This window comes from Mytilus edulis, chromosome 7, assembly GCF_963676685.1.
Source record: "Mytilus edulis chromosome 7, xbMytEdul2.2, whole genome shotgun sequence".
In the NCBI taxonomy this organism is placed as follows: Eukaryota; Metazoa; Mollusca; class Bivalvia; order Mytilida; family Mytilidae; genus Mytilus; species Mytilus edulis.
This window is the reverse complement of record NC_092350.1, coordinates 17,482,560-17,502,161: the sequence shown is the minus strand read 5'-3', so window position 1 is coordinate 17,502,161 and position 19,602 is coordinate 17,482,560. Positions and strand designations below refer to the sequence as shown.

Below are 19,602 nucleotides of genomic sequence, written 5' to 3'. Positions count from 1 at the left end.
AGTCCTTTATCAAATGGCAAAATCAAAGCTCAAGCACATCAAACGAATTGACAACAACTTTCATATTCCTGACTTGGAACAGGCATATAATAAGTAGAAAATGGTAGATTGAACCTCGTTTTATAGCTAGATAAACCTCACGCTTGTTACACGTTCTTACTGGGTGTTGTCTATATTATCAGATTTTCTACGCTTGTAAATCATGAGTTTTTGGTATGTTTTGAATACTTTCCTTCCATATACAAATAAAGATATAATGCTTGAATGCCATCAGAGGCGAAATTACGCAGAAGTAAGTAACCACATATACCAGTACGTCCCTCAGCATTAGAAAGACCAAGTGCATTCTATTTTTGTATTCTATAAAATTGACAATGGAAACGGGGAATGTGTAAAAGAGACAACAACCCGACCATAGAGAAGGTCACCAACAGGTCTTCAATGCAGCGAGAAATTCCCGCACCCAGAAGCGTCCTTCAGCTGGCCCTATAGAAAAATTTTTAAAAAAATGCTTACAATATTGGAAAGCTGAAGTATGTACCTTAGTAAACATACATCAAACAATACATTAATGGGATTGAACTGTGCTCAGGCCATCGATTTCAAATTTATTGTTCCTGATAAAAGATTTACTTCAAGGTATCTGTAGATTGGTTTGATTGTCTGTTACATTTTATCATCTTTTTAAATGAAATTGAAATGACCATAAAAGAGGGACGAAAGATACCAGAGGGACAGTCAAACTCGTAAATCAAAAATAAACTGACAACGCCATGGCTAAAAATGTAAAAGACAAACAGACAAACGAAAGTACACATGACACAACATAGAAAACTTAAGAATAAGGAACACGAACCCCTCCAAAAAGTAGGGGTGATATCAGGTGCTCCGGAAGGGCAAGCAGATTCTGCTCAACATCTGGCACCCGTCGTGTGGCTTATGTAGATTATTGCGTTGCGTTGTGTATTTGATCGTAAGCTAACTAAGGCGTTAAAGATAGAACTACGTCTGCCATTATACGTTTCTATTCAATACAACATAAAGTATTACAATTACGCGACGTCACAAAGATAGTGGCCGTACCGCAAAAAGGTACGTTAATATTAGCGCAATTCTTTACATTCTGGGGCCGCAGAAAATGATATTTAACTCAAATTTGAAATACAATATGAAAAATTCGTAAATTTGAAATTAAATGTCTGATCAATTGTGAAATAAAATGAAATAAAATCATAGTTAAAGTCTCTCAATATTTTTTAACAGTTCACGTCTGAATAATTTAACACTACAAGTCTATCTAATAACCGTAGTTAATTGAACAGTCTATACATCCACTAATTTCTCCAGGGCAGAAAAGTTCATTTACTGTCATCATTTGTACTGCGAATTTCCAACGGATAGAGCTTCACAATCGGACGGTTGGTGATTCCTGTGTCGGTCTTGATAACAGCTGATCGAATGAGTCCATCCTTTCCACGAACTAAATCTTGTACAACTGCTAATTTCCACATTATACGATTTGTGTCATTGTGTACTTGTACAATGTCACCTATTTGTATTGTTTGTTCGTTTCTTCCAGATGTACGGTGGAATTCACGGAGTGACGTCAGATATTCGTGTTTCCATCTTGAGCGAAAATGGTTGATTATTTCATTATTTCTCTGTAGATTTTTATTCAGTTTCACGTGCAAATCTTCGGTAGTAACACTGTCAATATTCTGATCCGATCGGTTGTCAAGTCGACGACCATATAAGAGGTGCGCTGGCGTCTGCGGTTCGGGATCTTTAATATCAGTAGAAATGTGAGTTATAGGACGATTGTTTAGAGTTCCCTCGATTTCGATTATAATTGTATTCAACATTTCCGTAGAGACACATGACTTTCCTAGTATTGCTTTAATTGACTTTTTCGTGAGTCCAATTAGGCGTTCCCAAAAGCCTCCAAACCACGGTGCACGGTTGGGTATGAATTTCCACTCAGTTCCTTGATCGGCAAGTTTTTCTTGTATTCGGTTGTCTTGGCTTGATCTTGTAATCTTTTCGGCGGCTGCCTTGAAGGTTGTTGCATTATCGGACAACATAATCCTTGGTGTAGATCTCCTAGCGACAAATCTTTTAAAAGCAAGCATGAAAGACTCCTCGGTTAAGTCTGTGACTATCTCCAAGTGTATGGCTCGTGTAGCGGCGCAAGTGAATAAACAAATATATGTTTTGCTTAATTCGTTGTGTTTTCCTTTTGTATACAAAGCTCCTGTGAAATCAACGCCGGTTACTGAAAAAGGATAATCGTAGTTGACTCGATCTTTAGGTAGCGGTGGCGGATCGGGTGCACTATAAGGCATTCCTGATATTTTAATGCATTGAACGCATTTACGAATTTGTGATTTTACGCACTGCCTTATTCTCGGTATCCAATATTTCTGTTGAATATATGCGATTGTACTGTTAAGTCCGGCATGTAAAGTCTTTGTGTGTGCATCCATTACGATTAAGGACGTAAGACTGTGGTGTGTTGGTAATAACAACGGATATTTAGTACTCTCCTTCACAGGTGCGTTTTGTATTCTCCCGGTAGAACGTAGTAATCCATTTTTGTCTGTATATAGTTTAAGTTGTCGAACAAGTGGCACTTTTTTCTGTGACGATGAATTCAAGCTTTCAATTTCATCCTTAAATGTTTCCTGTTGTACTGTTACTATTAGAACTTTTAATGCTTTACATCGCTCCTCAACACTGATAAATCCGATTGACCGTTTATCTTTTGAATTCCGTAAATTCTGTATAAAACGCAAGACGTATGCTGTTACTCTAATTGCTTTTTCTAAACATCTGTATCGTTGTATATCTATACATGAAATTGTATGTGTTGAAGCATTTGTACTTTCATCGTCTGTATAGTCATCACTAACAGTTACCATCGTGCTGCAGTCTTCAATTTTCCTCGTCCATGTTGGCCAATTTTCACGATTTAAAATCCATTGTGGACCGTTCATCCATAAGCTGTTATTATAAAGGTGTTTAGCGTAAATTCCGCGAGTTAAGTAATCAGCTGGATTGTCATCTGTTGGACAATAATTCCATTCAGCATTCTCTGTTAATTTTCTTATTTCTTTAAGTCGATTTGCTACGAACGGTTTTAAGTTTTTTGACGATTTAATCCAACTCAAAACAATTTGACTATCGCTCCACATATACACATGTTCTGTTGTTATGACTTTAAGAAGATGTCTTGCTAATCTGGCGCCGATAAGCGCGCCCATAAGTTCTAAACGTGGTAATGAAATCGGTTTTACGGGTACTACTCTGTTTTTAGCCATGACGATGACCGATGAATTTGCTGTAACTAAGTAAGCACAAGCTCCGTATGCTAACTGACTGGCGTCTGTAAAAATATGTAGCGACGTTTTCTCGTTAATAACTCCTTCCGTTAACATTCGTGGAAATACTATTTTGGTAGCCTCCTCGATATCTAAAGTTATTACCTGCCATTTACTTCTCAGTTCGTCGATAACAAATCCGGTAAATAGTCTAAGTCGGTAGGTCACATTCATGAAGGGAAGGGGATTGTAGTAAGGAACATATCCGATATCATTTGGAAAACGGTTATTCCATAACGGTCAACCAACTCGTGATGGCGTCTGTAAAATTTTCAAAAGGATGATTTCAACTTCATCATTTGGAACTCTTGGTTTAATAGCTTCCTTGTGAGCAGCAATCCTCTATCAAGAAAATCATGATAGGAAATGCAAGCACGGGACTATCGTATCAATTGGGAGATATATACCCCGTATACAGGTGCTGCTGGAATGTTGCTACTTATGGAAATGGAAAGTTCACAATTGGAAAGCTGAAATTATTTCTTTTGTCGTAAAGTTTTGTTATCAACCAACCTTCATTGTCAATTTCTAGATGTAAGTCAAGATATTAGGCCGACTTAACTGTATCTGTAGTATCCTTTATCTCTAGATCGATGGGATAGATGCGTTCAACAATAACGTATTACATACCTTCACCAATTTAACTTTGAACCCATATTGAATCATAGACAAATTGGTTTGAAACTATCCACGATTCTGTAATGAGGAGCACCCAAATTATATTCATGCTTATATTCTTATTCGTAAAATTCAGATAACTGATGTTTTGCTTTATTTCTCCAAATATTTAAAATTTGACAATAGTCCATGCTTACTATTCATTTTTTACTGAATTGATGCCTGCAACATATTTTAATTGCTCAATATCAACGTTTGACTGTTGTGTGCGTTGTATGGCGTCGTTTCCGTCGATTTTACTTTTATCAGTGAATTCTCCATCAGTTGATGTCTACTTTGAACGTTTAGTATTTATTTAAATGAATTAAGCTATGGTGAAAGACGTGCGTTATTTCAATTTATGAAAATACAAATTGTTAAGTCTAATAAAACGTTTTGCTAAACAGACTGCCCCTTTGGTATCTTTCGTCCCTCTTTTATACTAATTGTTCTAAATTTTCTACTTGATCATACACATCCTTTATCACTCTGAATTAGAATACCTGAATATGCTGATAAGGTTAATGATTGCATCAGCCCTCTCTTCTAGCCACATGCATCACTCCCTATACAATGATGTTGAACATGAGAGGTACCAGGAGAGGCCACCAGAGATCATTAACAGATAACATGTTGGAAAACATGTTGGACAGAGTCACATAATAAATGTCAACCTAGGTCAAGGGGAGATAATTCAAATACAATCAAACAAAAACTAGTATATCAATATATATATATAACAATAAACATAGATAGTACTTTTAAGATGCACACAAATCACTGTCCAGTAGTGATGTGCATCAACATATTATTAATTCTACATGAACTATTATAAAGCCTTAAGTAAGTACATAAATAGAAAGATCTCTCCTCACATGTGAACTAAGTTTTTAATTAATTCCCATTTACTATCAAATTTCTCTCTTGCTCTAGGGGATCTGTAAAAGGAGGTAGATATTTTTTCTATTTGGTAGGAATTTTTAATCATAGCTATGACACCTGTAAGAGTCGGTAATGCAGTATTAAAGCGACATGTATAAATGTAATATTTAACCAGAATAGTGAATAAGTTTAGGGAAATATCCCAAGACTGACCCAAGAACAATATTTTCCACATTAAGATTTAAAGGTAAATTATTTTCAACTAGAAAAAGTGCTGCAATTTCTAACCACAAATTTCTAACTAGGATACATTCCCAGAAAAGGTGACTTATAGTTTCTTTAGTTTCATTACAGAAACTACATAAGTTAGTTTCTTTTAACCCGTATTTCTGCAATAATGCATTTGTAGCGAGAGTTCTATGTAAAATCTTAAACTGGAACATACTAAATTTGTTGTTTTTAGTGCAACAAAAGGGTAAACTATAAATTAAATTCCAACTATATGAGTGCCTAGTTCCTTACACATTTTGTCGTCTTGTTTTGTAGGACGTTCTGTATACATTGACAAGAATTTTTTATAAAAGAACTGACATGACTTTTTATTGTTTTTTATAAATTCAAATTTATCGTTAGATATGTGAGTAATTTTCTCTGAAGTAGCGATTAAATTTTTCCAGTCTTTTGGTATCATATGCAGCAAAGAATGGTATTCAAAGAAATTAATATTAAGATTATGTTTTTCGCGGAATTCTTTTAAAGTAAAAAAGTTACTGTTTTCATCAAGTAAATCACCTATAAAGAAAACTCCTGATTCAACCCACCTCTGGTAAAAGACAGTTTTATTATTAATTTTCAAACTCTTGTTTAGCCAAATGGATTGTTTCATGATCCCTTCAGCAGTGCCATTAGTGACAGTGTTTAGGGTATTCCAGTTAAGTAAAATATCTTTCCAGAAATTATTAAAATTTGAAGAAATTTTTTGGATACCATCAGGGGTCATCAACCATATTTTGTCTGCTCCTAATCTGTTGCATTGATCTATTAACAATGTTTTCCATGGGGATATATTTAAGGGGTCTAAAAGTTTATTTATCCATGTCATCTTTAATGAATAACAAAAGGATCTTATATCTGGCATTTTCAACCCCCCATTTTCAAATAACCCTATCATAATTTTTCTTTTAATCTTGTCTGGTTTTCATGACCACAAGAAACTAAAAAAAATATTTAGAATTTCTTTTATTTTATCATCCGGCGGATTTGGCAAAACTGTCAATGATTGAATTAGAATAGGTAGAGCTAGTGATTTAATGACAGTGATCTTTCCCATATATGTTAAATCTCTATAAACCCAGAAATTTAGCAGGCTCTGTATTTTTTTTTTTTTTTCTTCAAAATTTACAAGCGTTTTATTTTCACTGAACAGATCAAATTTTATTCCTAAAAGTTTAAATTTTCCTGAATGATTCCAGTTCGAATTTCTTGTAGTTGTTAGTTTATCCCTTGAGTGAATCTTTGAACCAATCCATATGGCTTCCGTTTTATCAAAATTAGCCCTAAGTCCCGCACACTCAGAAAAAATTTCTAAAGTATATAAACATTTATCTAAAGATTGCTCATCCTCATCTAATAAGAGACATGAGTCATCTGCATACTGGCTTAGTAGATACTCAGAATCATTTATTTTCATACCATTTATATCTGGGTTTTTTTTAAGTGCAGCACTCATAAGTTCTAAAGATAATATAAAGAGATATGGAGATAGAGGACAGCTTTTCTAACACCCCGACCAATATTAAACAATTGAGAGCAATGTCCATTACTTATAATACAGCTCTGAGATTCTGAATATAAGGTCTTGACCCATCTACAAAAAATAAGACCAAATCCTAGAAAAGACAAAGCCAAGTCTATAAATGACCACTCAAGAGTATCAAAAGCTTTCTCAAAGTCTAATAAAAGTAAAAGACCTGGTAGATTATCATCTTCTGCCTTTTCCATAATTTCAAAAATAAGCCTGGTACATTTTCCAATATACCTTCCCTTTATGAAACCTTGCTGTGTTTCACTAATTATAACCCCAAGAAATGGTTTTATTCTATTTGCTAATGCAGCTGATGCAATTTTTGTATCAACATTTAATAAAGTGATAGGTCTCCAGTTTTTTTAATTGAAATTTTGATTTACCCTCTTTTGGAATGCATATCTGACTAACCGAAAAAGATCCAGTTTCTAAGCTATAATTAAAAGATTTTATAATAAACTCATGGAGGTCTATCCAAAAAAATTTATAAAATTCTGTTGTAAATCCATTCTGTTGTAAAACCATTTTTCATATTTTTCAATGTTTTTAAGCATTCATTAGTATTCAAATTACCCTCTGCCTGTAACCTCTGTTCATCAGAAAGTTTGCGGATAAAAGGATTATTTTCATCAAAAAATAGATTTTTATGTTCTTGATGAAGAATAGGATTTGTTGAGGAGTACAGTTTTTCATAAAATGATTTTTGTTCTTCTAAAATTTCACTTTGGTTGAAAATTTCCTCCCCATTATTATTAATTAATTTTGGAATTATCTTTTCATTATAATTTCTTTTTTCAAGATTACAAAAATAGTTAGTACATTTTTCACCTTCTGCTACCCATCTTGCCTTTGCTCTGGCCATTATACCTGTTACTATTTTCTCTCTGTGTTGAACAAGTTCATTTTCTAAAATTTTATTTCTGAATTTAATAATTCTGAGGGGTCTATTTCATAATTTTCAAGTAATTTAGCTAGCTTGAGTTCTAAATCATTTTCAGTTTTTGTGTTTTACTTTTTTATATAATTGGCATATAAGATTGTTTTCCCTCTTATCATACATTTTAAGAATTCCCAAAACATGTGTGGGTTTACTGATAGTTCTGTTTCCAGGTCATTCCCAGGCAGAGAGTATTGATTTATAGTTTCCCTAATGCAATTTTTTATTTCAGTTACATATACCATATCATGTAGTAAGCTATTATTAAAATTCCATGTGCCTTTACCTTTAATTTGATTGTAAAACTGTACGGTCAGGTACACTGGAGAATGATCAGACCTGTAACTTATATCTATGTCTACATTTTTTACAAATGGTTCAAGATCAGATGAAATCAAAAAGTAATCCAAACGGCTTTGCTTAAGCCCAGGACCACGCCATGTAAATCTTTTTGTATCTGGATTTAATGCTCGCCATATATCAACAAGGTCCAGGGACTCTATCATATCTAAAATTTCATCATGTGCTCTTATATTGTTTTTAGCTCTATAATTTGAGGTGTCCTTATCAAAGTCTTGCACCACATTCCAGTCTCCAGCCATAATTATGGAGCTATTTTTTATACCAGATACTAGCCCTTTTATATTTTCAAAAAAAAGTTGTGGAGAGTCCCCATTGGGACCATATATTGCAACAAGAGAATCTTGAATGGTCATATCTAGAATGATAAAATTGCCTTCCTGGTCCTTTTTTTCTTGGTGAATAGTAAATGTAAACTATTTTTTATCAGAATTGCTACCCCTCTTGAGCGGCTGGAACCAGAGCTAAAGAATGCCTTATACCCCACTCATGTGCACCTGCTTTTCTTTTTCGTTAGTACAATGTGTATCTGTTAATATAATTATATCATATCTTTTCCTATATCTTGAAAAAAAATCTCTTCTCTTCACCTCCTCTGACAGACCCCTACAGTTAAGAGATCCTATTTTCAAACTTGTCATTTATCAAACAGTTCAATAGGTGTGATATTTAACTCTATCCAACAGTCAAAGGTTTTAAGTATACTATGATGGTATGTCATTCCTGATTTTTTAACATACTGACAAATAAACAATATCATATATTTAGACATCTGTAAAAAATATATAAAGTAAATAAGATCACAATAAGCTTGGTAGCAATTCAGGGTTTTCAAAATAATAACTCCCCACCCTTTTGAATTCCCTCCCTTTTTACTCCCCCCTTCCGGGTCATTATAAATAGTAACCAAATTTGCAAGACCATGAATAATTTGTTTAAATTCATTAAGTAATAGTTATGGTCCTGGTATAGTAAGAAGTTTGATAACAGATCTGCAGGTAAATAATTTTCTCCTCATAAACTGTAGAAAACTATATAGCCAAAATTAATTAAACATATATACAATTCCCCTAAATCCCTACTATTGTTGGTATAACATAGTACAAAATTCACTTTATAATGAATGTGCAAATTTTACAAGCCCCTTAAGCATTTGTTAAGGTATGATTTAATAACTTTTAAACTAAACAGTCAATTTTAGACAAAGCAAATACATGTAAAATATGGACAATACACACATGTAAACAGAACTTTACTACTACTCGTCATGCATGAGCAACAAACAGTTAAATAAATCATAAGCATAACATGCAGCAAGCAAATAAACATATCAAGCAACATGCTATCACAAAAACAAAGCTTAAACTAAAGCAGCAGAAGCAGAATGCAGTAAACAGCTCAGCATTTTGTCAACATGAAAACACAAGATAAATAATGCATTTAAGCACCAAAAGCAAAACCAAAGTTGAGCATGCTGACTGTTAATTATAAAATTCATGAAGTATATCGCTGGAGTTTGTAAAGTACATTTCCTTCCACTGTGCCATGGATTGCCATCTCAATTTTTCTCTAAACAAAGTATGCTTGGTTACATGTTATGAATTTACCGGCTTAGAATTTCGGGATTTTTTTTTTCAAAACAAATTTAACTGAAAAAAAAATCACGCTATCCTTAGTCGAATACCTAAAACTTGCGAAATAAATAAAAAGGCACGATGAGCAACTTGTCAAAAAAAGGCAGGATGACGATCCATTTTTTTTTAATCCGGACAAAAATTGTGTTCTGCAAATGTTGCACAACAAGTTACATTGTATTCAGATAATATCTAGAAAGGGGGTCTGGGGTTTATAACTGGTTTAGAGTATGTGACCTTGTTTTTGATTATTTGATATATATAATTCGTTTAATGACACTATAATAAGACAAACTAACACCTTTAATAAATTTGTATATTTTTTACACAAATAGGGTTTCCTGGCTTTTTGTCAGACTGAATATACTTTACTAAATGAATAATTGCTAACTTTTTATAAATTGTCACTTGGATGGAGAGTTATCTCATTGGCACTCATACCACATCTTCCTTTATCTATATTACACTTTTTTGCTAAGCAACCTTGTCAGATGTTTGATTAAGTATAAATAAAAATATAATGCTGGACTTACTGCTGGAGACGTTTAGTGCTATAAAACCAGGTACAATCCATCATTTTCTACGTGAGAAAATGACTGTACCAAGTCAGGAATGTGATAGTTGTTATTCATTCGTTTGATGTGTTCAAGCTTTTGATTTTGACATTTCATTAGATCAAGAAATTGACTATGATGGTCGATTGAAAACGCCTTTACCAAGTCAGGTTCATTCATGACAGTTGTTGTCCATTCGTTTGATGTGTTTTATCATTTGATTTTGGTTAGTGACTTTCCGTTATGAATTTTCCTCGGAGTTCAGTATTTTTGTGATTTTACTATATATCTTTATAGAACTCTTTGAACGGACTAAAAGTCGAACCGGTTAAAGTATTTGTCCTTCTTGTTATTTACGTCTGTCGAGCTTGATGCTTCTTTTGTGCTTTGCCTCATCTTAAAACCAAAATAAAGAAGAGGAACGTGGTGTAATTAATTTGAATACTCCTAAATAATTGAAATTTATTTGGGACTTTTAATATTTAAAACCATGGTCAGAACATGAATTTTGTTTCACTGATATTTAAACGAAATTGTATATGAAGCGACTTTAATCAGAACAGTCTTGTTTACGTTACCAACTGCTTTCAAGTCTATTAAACTGTTCATTATTTTTTGTGTAATCTTCCGTACAAAAAAGTAAAACAAGCTCCATGGGCCATGCTTAACTTGGCGCATCAATAGTATTAAAATAGACCTTTTTGAATGCATGAATAATCAAATTTGATACTACCTTGTTCATATAAAATTAGTACATGAACAGATTTGATACCAAAGAAACAATAAACGTGTTATTTAGGGAACTGGAGTTTAGAAGTATAAAATATTGCTTTTTACTAAAGCATAAAATGGAGGAAATTCTTTTCTATATATTAGAATCTTTTAACTTCATTTGGTATAAGGTTAATTACTTTTTTAATTAAATGAAAAAGGAAAGAGAAAAGAGGAAAAGAAATGTAGAGATTTATTTTAACCACAATTAAAAGTTCTAAAATGTATTAACCTACATTTTAAGAAGTAAAATATAATTAAAATGCAAATATAAGTTCAAAAAAGAGGGGCGAAAGATACCAGAGTGTCTTTTAAACTCGTAGATCGAAATAAACCGACAACGCCATGGCTAAAAATAAAAAAGACAAACAGACAAAAAAAACCTAAAGACTGAGCAACACGAACCCCACAAAAAACTGGGGGGATCTCGTGTGCTCTGGAAGGGTAACCAGATCCTGATCCTCATGTGGCACCCGTAGCGTTGCTACAGTTATTACAAACCCGGTAAAAAGTATAATTCGGTACATCACATTCGTGAAAAGAGAACTGGGTTGTAGTTCCGACATAAGGAACATATCCGATATAATCTTTGAAACGAATATTTTATAACGGTTAACCAACTGGTTTAGCGTCCGGAAGATTTGGACTATTTGCGATTAGAAATAAATTAAATAAATAAAATTTTAAGTGCTATAGTGACAATTTATTAATCCTTTTATTAAACCTTTTACATTTCTTTATGTCTAATTAATTCTATTGTTAAATATATGTTTGTCGTGATGGAAGTCACTCTGACCATGACAAGTTAATCCGTTGGACACTAATCCTTTTCTATAGTAACTGTTTTTGTATATGCTTTTGTATGTTATTTTGTAGTCAGTTAAGGTTTTAGGTCTGGTACTGTCCGGACCTTGCTAATAAAGTTTAAAGTATTGGTATTCCGTCTTTGAATCACTATAACACGGAAAACGCCCGGTTATAGAATCACAAGCATATCACATCAATCAATTTGATTGAATCAGTAGACCTTTAAGAACGATCAAACAATGAGTACAATACTATACTATCAGCTTTTTTTCATATTGCTGTAGGTTAGTAATCTATAACGATGCTATTTTCGTTACTGGCGAATGTTATGTCTCAATAATAAATACAAGGTGACAGTCCAAGTTTGAGTGATGTGTAATAATCATTCAGCTAAGTGTTAGTAATTTTATTCAATTCGACCATTCTAACGTTTCAGTCGGTTGAGTGAGGATGGTTTAATAGATTTGTAATACATTTGTATGACGACTGCTTTGATTTTTTCCTTGTCTAAATTTTAACAAAATAGAAGCATAAATTAGCTGGTAGATAGTTTTGATTGCAAAGAAAAAAGTAAAATCACAAAAATACTGAACTTCAAGGAAAAGTCAAAACGGAAAGTCCCTAAGCAAATGTCAAAATCAAAAACTCAAACACATCAAAAGAATAGACTACAACTGTCATATCCCTGACTTGATGTGGTACTTGGCAGGCATTTCCTTACTAGAAAATGGTAGGTTGAACCTGTTTTTTATAGCCAGCTAAACCCCTAACCTGTATTACAGTCGCATAAAATTTCATCATATTGACAACGATGTGTTAACAAAAACAAACAGACAAAATAGGTAGAAATGTACAAAATAGAGGAACTGCAGAACCCCTTGTTCATCATCTCTCTGCTCAGACACTGGAAGAAAGAAATGCACTGCAATAGTAATTGTGGTACAGACTATCAAAACACAAAAATCAGAACAAAATATAGCTAAAATTATAAGGTACCATATCAAAGAAGCCTATCAGTTATTGTAAACAAGTTCAATGATCTGAATTTTGATAGTGTTGATTTGTGATTTATTGTTTACATTCCTTCTGAAATGGTTCTACTTGGGTAATGTTTTTAATAGATTATCTACGCTCGTAAATTTTATGTGTTGGTGTTGGTATGATTTGAATACTATCTTCCATATACAAATAAAAATATGAATGTAAAAAAAGAAGATGTGGTATGATTGCCAATGAGACAACTCTCCACAAGAGACCAAAATGACACAGAAATAAACAACTATAGGTCACCGTACTGCCTTCAAAGATATGAAGGATTAATGACAACTTGAGACGAAATGACGCATACGTTATCAGCCCCATATACCCATACGTCCCACAACATATGGAAGACCAACTGCATGTTATTTTTACATTCTACATAACATTTTTAAAAAATTGCTGACAATATTGAAAAGTGGAAGTATGAAGCTTAGTTAAAAAACATCAAACAAAATATTAATAGGGTTTCACCATGCTCAGACCATCGATTTAAAATCTATTGGTTAAGGTAACATACTTGACCTTTGGGTCGATGCCACTGCTGGTGGACGTTTCGTCCCCGAGGGTATCACTAGCCCAGACGTCAACATTTCGGTGTTGACATGAATATCAGTAATGTGGTCATTTTTATAAATTTCCTGTTTACAAAACTTTAAATTTTTCGAAAAACTAAAAATTTTCTTATCCCAGGCATAGATTACCTTAGCCGTATTTGGCAAAACTTTTTGGAATTTTGGATCCTCAATGCTCTTCAACTTTGTACTTGTTTGGCTTTATAAATATTTTGATATGAGAGTCACTGATGAGTCTTATGTAGACGAAACGCGAGTATGGCGTACTAAATTATAATCCTGGTACCTTTGATAACTATTATGATGAGCATATTTGTATTGTCCTTTTGGTGATGAAATCATTAAAATTAATTTGAAATCATGCGTACTTACTAAAACGGCGATTCCTTGGGTGACGTCGCAGCATAGGAACGGAAAAGCAAACAATGACGTTTCGAATGTTTACGAGCAAAGGATTGTATCAAAGAGCCGTGTTTATACACACAGATGAATGCATTCTTTTTCCACGTGAAGTCACATAGGCTTGACATGGTTTTATTATTTATTCGTCATTAACTGCCCTTGTGTGTGGAACTATTCAATGTACAGCCCAGTAGACATGAATATCAATTATATGGAGAGTTTGTCTGAAAATTTTAGATGAATCAGACAACCTGTTGTTAGGTTGCTGCCCCTGAATTGGTAATTTTAAGGAAATTGTGCCGTTTTTTGTTATTATCTTGAATATTGTTATAGATAGAGAGGAAAACTGTAAACTGCAATAATGTTCAACAAAATAAGATTTAAAAATAAGTCAACATGACCAAAATGATCAGTTGACCCCTTTAGGAGTTATTGCCCTTTACAGTAAATTTTTAACCATTTTTCATAAATCTTAGTAATCTTTTAGAAAAATCTTCTCCTCTGAAACTACTGGGCCAAATTAAACCAAACTTGGCCACAATCATCATTGGTGTATCTAGTTTAAAAAATGTGTCCAGTGACCCCGCCAACCAACTAAGATGGCCGCCATGGCTAAAAATAGAACATAGGGGTAAAATGCAGTTTTTGGCTTATAACTCAAAAACAAAAGCATTTAGAGCAAATCTGACAGTGGTGAAATTGTTTATCAGGTGAAGATCTATCTGTCCCGGAATGTTCAGATGAATCTGATAACCGGTTGTTAGGTTGCTGCCACTGAATTGGTAATTTTAAGGAAATTTTGCCGTTTTTTGTTATTACCTTGAATATTATCGTAGATAGAGATAAACTGTAACAGCAATAATGTACATCAAAGTAAGACCTAAAAATAAGTCAATATGACAAAAATGGTCAATTGATCCCCTAAGGAGTTATTGCCCTTTGTAGTCAATTTTTAACAATTTTCATAAATTTTGTAAATTTTCACTAACTTTTTCCACTGAAACTACTGTGCCAAGTTCATTATAGAGAGATAATTGTAAGCAGCAAGAATGTTAAGTAAAGTAAGATCTGCAAGCACATCACCAAAACACAATTTAGTCATGAATCCATCTGTGTCCTTCGTTTAATATTCACATAGACCAAGGTGAGCGACACAGGCTCTTTAGAGCCTCTAGTTTTTGTTTTTTATCCTATTTAGATATAAAACAATATGAATATACTGAGTTTAATAGATATAAGAAGATGTTGTATGAGTGCCAATGAGACAACTCTCCATCCAAGTCACGATTTGTAAAAGTATTTTGTACATTAATATCCAGAGTATTTCTTTTACAATGTAGTTTAAGCATAAATTATAACAATATCCTGAAATTTATTTACTTTCAATCCCTTTTCTTCTCCACTTTGGTCGACATACAGTAACAAAAATTGAATGAAATTATTAACACTAGTATAAATGATGTAGTAATCTTAATACATGCATAAAAAAGCACCCTAACAACAGAAAAGCATGAGGCGATAATTTAATTATGAATGAATAATTTTAAGTGCTCACGTAATTTTTCATGCCTGTTTATGTTAAATGTTTAATAATGTATTAAACTCGTTCCAGAATCGTAGCTAGTTTACAGTTTACCTCTCTATCTATAACAATATTCAAGATAATAACAAAAAACGGCACAATTTCCTTAAAATTACCAATTCAGGGGCAGCAACCTAACAACAGGTTGTCTGATTCATCTAAAATTTTCAGGGCAGATAGATCTTCGCCTGATAAACAATTTCACCACCTCTCAGATTTGCTCTAAATGCTTTGGTTTTTAAGTTATAAGGCAAAAACTGCATTTTACCCCTATGTTCTATTTTTAGCCATGGCGGCCATCTTTGTTGGTTGGCGGGGTCACCGGACACATTTTTTTAAATAGATACCCAATGATGATTGTGGCCAAGTTTGGTTAAATTTGGCCCAGTAGTTTCAGAGGAGAAGATTTTTGTAAAAGTTAACGACGACGGACGACGACGAACGACGGACGCCAAGTGATGATAAAAGCTCACTTGGCCCTTTGGGCCAGGTGAGCTAAAAATAACATCTTTGAAACATAACGGTTAGTCATAAGTGTAAAAACCCCAATTTGCTCGATTGATAATGAAAGTAATACAATTTTAATGTAAATATCTGATATGATACGATAACGCATTTTATTAATAAGTCTATTGAAAATGTACTATTTGTTCTATCATAGGTTCGAGAAATAAAATTGTCATATCATAATTATCCAAATATCCAAATTGTGTCGAGTACCCAACTTGCACCCATTTAGTAAAAACAGGCAGCAGGGATCTAAGTTTTCTCAGAGACTAAACGAATTGGTTTTATTTATGATTGACATTATACAAACCTTTTAACATATGGAATTATATTTAGATTTACACGTTCAAAGTATATATCAACAGAAGAAGGATTCACTGGAAAATGTAAAATCGTCGGAAATGAAAAGTGTGAGCATGGGTTATTGTCAATTGTTTTGAAATATTTGATGAAATAAAACAAAACATCAGTTATTAAATTTTTACTTTCAATATTATAATTGATCGCTGTTTGACGAAATTTTCTTTTAATCTTACTGACTGATGATTTCTTTTCTCAGAGCACAGTAGAGTGATATAAAAAATTATCGCTAGAAACTAAGGGCATCCGGCCGTTGTCAATGAAACTTAAAACGTCGCTATCTATACTACTAAAGGAATAGACCGATTTCATTGATCTACAACTCCTCTGAAACCATACAAAGTGGGAATGTTTGTAATGTGATGTCACGGTGGGTATGGTTGTCCTGCGAGAGAATGTTCTGTGCTGGTGATTCGGTCCTGACGGGTGCTGGTGATCAATGAAAAAATGTAAACAAAGACGAAAATGATGATTTTTGACGTTTTCACTCATAAAAAATAGAAGAAAACAGTTGAGATTTTTCAATTTTGTTTCTAATGGGTTCATATGTAAAGCATTAAAAAGTTGACCCTCTAAACTGTTTCAGTAAGCGTAACACAAAAATGCTCATTTTCAGAAAATCTCGAACTGAAAAAATAAAACAAAAATGCTCATAGAGTCCGCTTTCTATACCGCAATCCACACGACAAAACTATTTTGTGAAAAAAACATTGCAATTTATTAAAATTTAGCATTTTTTCAATTTATTCATGTCCTGATACTGTGCTGGTGGGTCCTGTCATTGTGCTGGTGGGTCCTGATACGGTGCTGGTGATTTTGGATAAGAAGTTGCTCATATTTGAAACAAATGTTACAAAATCAATAAAATTGGGCAGATAATTATTGTCAATAGGATCTATGACTCCTATTTTAGCTCTTGTGCATCCATTTGGCTGTTTAATATGTGTTTTCAAATGATCGTTACTTATATTACACAATTACATAACAGGGCAACCTCTTTCGTCCAATATCATTAACAAGTTTTATTAAGATATTAAATGCCCCTTACATTGATGCTTCAACAATGATCAAAGCCCATGCTGTATAGACATGTTTGTTAGCGCTCCGCATACCCCTCCCCACTTACTCAAACACCCCCCCCCCCCCCCCCCCCCCATTTCCTCCTTCATTGTTACAGTGGTGTAGCAACACAACAATTTATCACAAAAATAATAACACAAAGACACACATTATTGAACAACAAATGCTCACAGGGTACTGAAAGCTAGTTCAAAGCCGCATTTTCAACTTATAGATAAACCATGTTCTCATATGCAAAAATCCCAATCGTGTCGATTAAAAAAGTCTCAAAACTTAAGTTCACATTTTAAAAGTGTGCAGTGAATCTTGTGCTCACAAAAGTTATTGTCATAATTATGTTTACATAAGACTTATAAAGGAATTAAGAAGGTACCAAGAAATATTTTACAGTTCAATTTAATGATCATGACTGGAAGGAAATGGTACGGAAGTTTACATAGGACAAAAAGAAATTGATAGTATTTTTTGGCGAAAGACTTAAACGCTTCTTTGCATTATATAGTAAACTCTTCTTTAAAAGCATGCAAAAAATAACTTTGATTGACTTGCTTGCTATGTTTGCTCCAAGGATATTTTCAAACAATAGGTAGGCGGAGTTTCAATACATACTGGGATTTGATTGGACAAATACAAACTGACAGGAATTGAAGTTAATGTTTATTGTCCAAACAAATTCTAGTATATAGTAAACATACTACTTACCTGTCGTTTACAACCATCCAAACAATCATAGCAAGCAATTTAATCAAGGTTTGCTTTGCATGTATTTATAGAAGAGCTGTAAATTCTAAAAAAAAAATCTTGTTGTCGTAGACGGTTAAATCCTCAACAAAATATCATTAACTTTGTTGGAACGAATAAAGGTTTTAAATCAAATTTTCGTGGACTTTTTAGCTTCCACCCTGACGAGGCATGTTAGCTGTTCGTATGCTGTTGCACCTGACGCACCGAAACTTTCACATTTCCATCTTTTTTTCTGAAATATTTTACCCAGCTCATACTTGACAGGATTGTTATTCTAGTAAAAGGTGTAACCAATGAATTGAACACAAGTTAAAAATTCCACAATACTATATAATTCATTTTATGTGAAAATTTGTTCGAAAAAAATCGAAAAGAAGAGAGTTTTTTTAATGTCATGGTTATCTGTCGCTATCTAGATATATGCTTAGCATTTATTTCAGATGACATGAACTCCTCACCCAGGTGACCCTGCTGCCTTTCATAACTTTATTCGTATACAATTATTTTAAAATAGATAACCAAAGGCTGCAACTCGTATTTTTGTATTAAATGATTCGTTGTAACGAGAATATTTGTGGTGAATGGAAACTGTGAGGGTCAAAATCTTAGATTGCTTATAAATGTTGCTGAACCCAGTTTCGTTATCTGATCTGAATTTTCTAAAATGTGCAAGGTAGATAGACATTTTGATTTTTTTTACTCGGTAAGTTTGCCCCAATCGCTTGAACTTTTGCAATATTACAGCCAATTTCAATGAGTGTGTAGACAAAGGGATTACTTTGGTTATCTTGCTTGCTGAACAGAAAAGTCATTGTAAGTTATGTAAACTACCCTACTTTAAGAATAGACTAGTCCGACAAATGACACATCTTTCTGTCTGTAGGACCAGGCTACTTCGAAAGGAGGGTACTTTACCTTACCTAACAATGACCTCACGGTTTAGCTAACAAGCTATTTTGGAATTTTGAAATGAAAAAGCTAAGAAATCTTAGTTTTGTTAGTGTGTACTAGGTTTTCGAAAAAAAATACCTGATAACCCTTCAGACAAAAAAAAATGTTGAAAATATCTTACAGATACAGCAAGCTATAAGATACATTTTTCTTTTAAAATACAACTTTTAAATCTTACGGGAAACTATTCCAAGCTTAAAACTTTCACTGTAACCTCGCTTTAACTTATCCCCCATCCCCCCCCCCCCCGAAAAAAAAACCAAAACAAGCAAACCCGCAATACTATTGTCATTCTTATAGTCAGCACTCAATTGTTCACAAACAAATGTGTTTAAAGCTGCTAAAGACATATGATTCAAACGCTCAGTAAGTCCTTTGTTCTATATTTTTGCTCTCCAATTTTATGCAAAACCTTTTACATTTTTATTTTATCGGTTATTGTTGAAGGTCGTACGATGACGTATGGTTGTTAACACATACTTTCTTTGGTTTCTTATGGAAATTTTTCCATTGACAACAAACATACCACATCATCTGCATTTAAGTATTGTATAAATTACAACGTATTTTGGTAATCTTG

General features: G+C 33.3%; 1 protein-coding gene across 1 annotated transcript; it reads right to left on the bottom strand.

Annotated features, from left to right (window-relative positions):
* Window positions 1–1,358: 1,358 nt before the first annotated feature.
* On the bottom strand, window positions 1,359–3,551 carry LOC139482993 (uncharacterized). The gene has a single exon (XM_071267023.1). The coding sequence runs from the start codon at window positions 3,549–3,551 to the stop codon at window positions 1,359–1,361; it is 2,193 nt and encodes a 730-aa protein (XP_071123124.1).
* Between the last annotated feature and the right edge of the window lie 16,051 nt (window positions 3,552–19,602).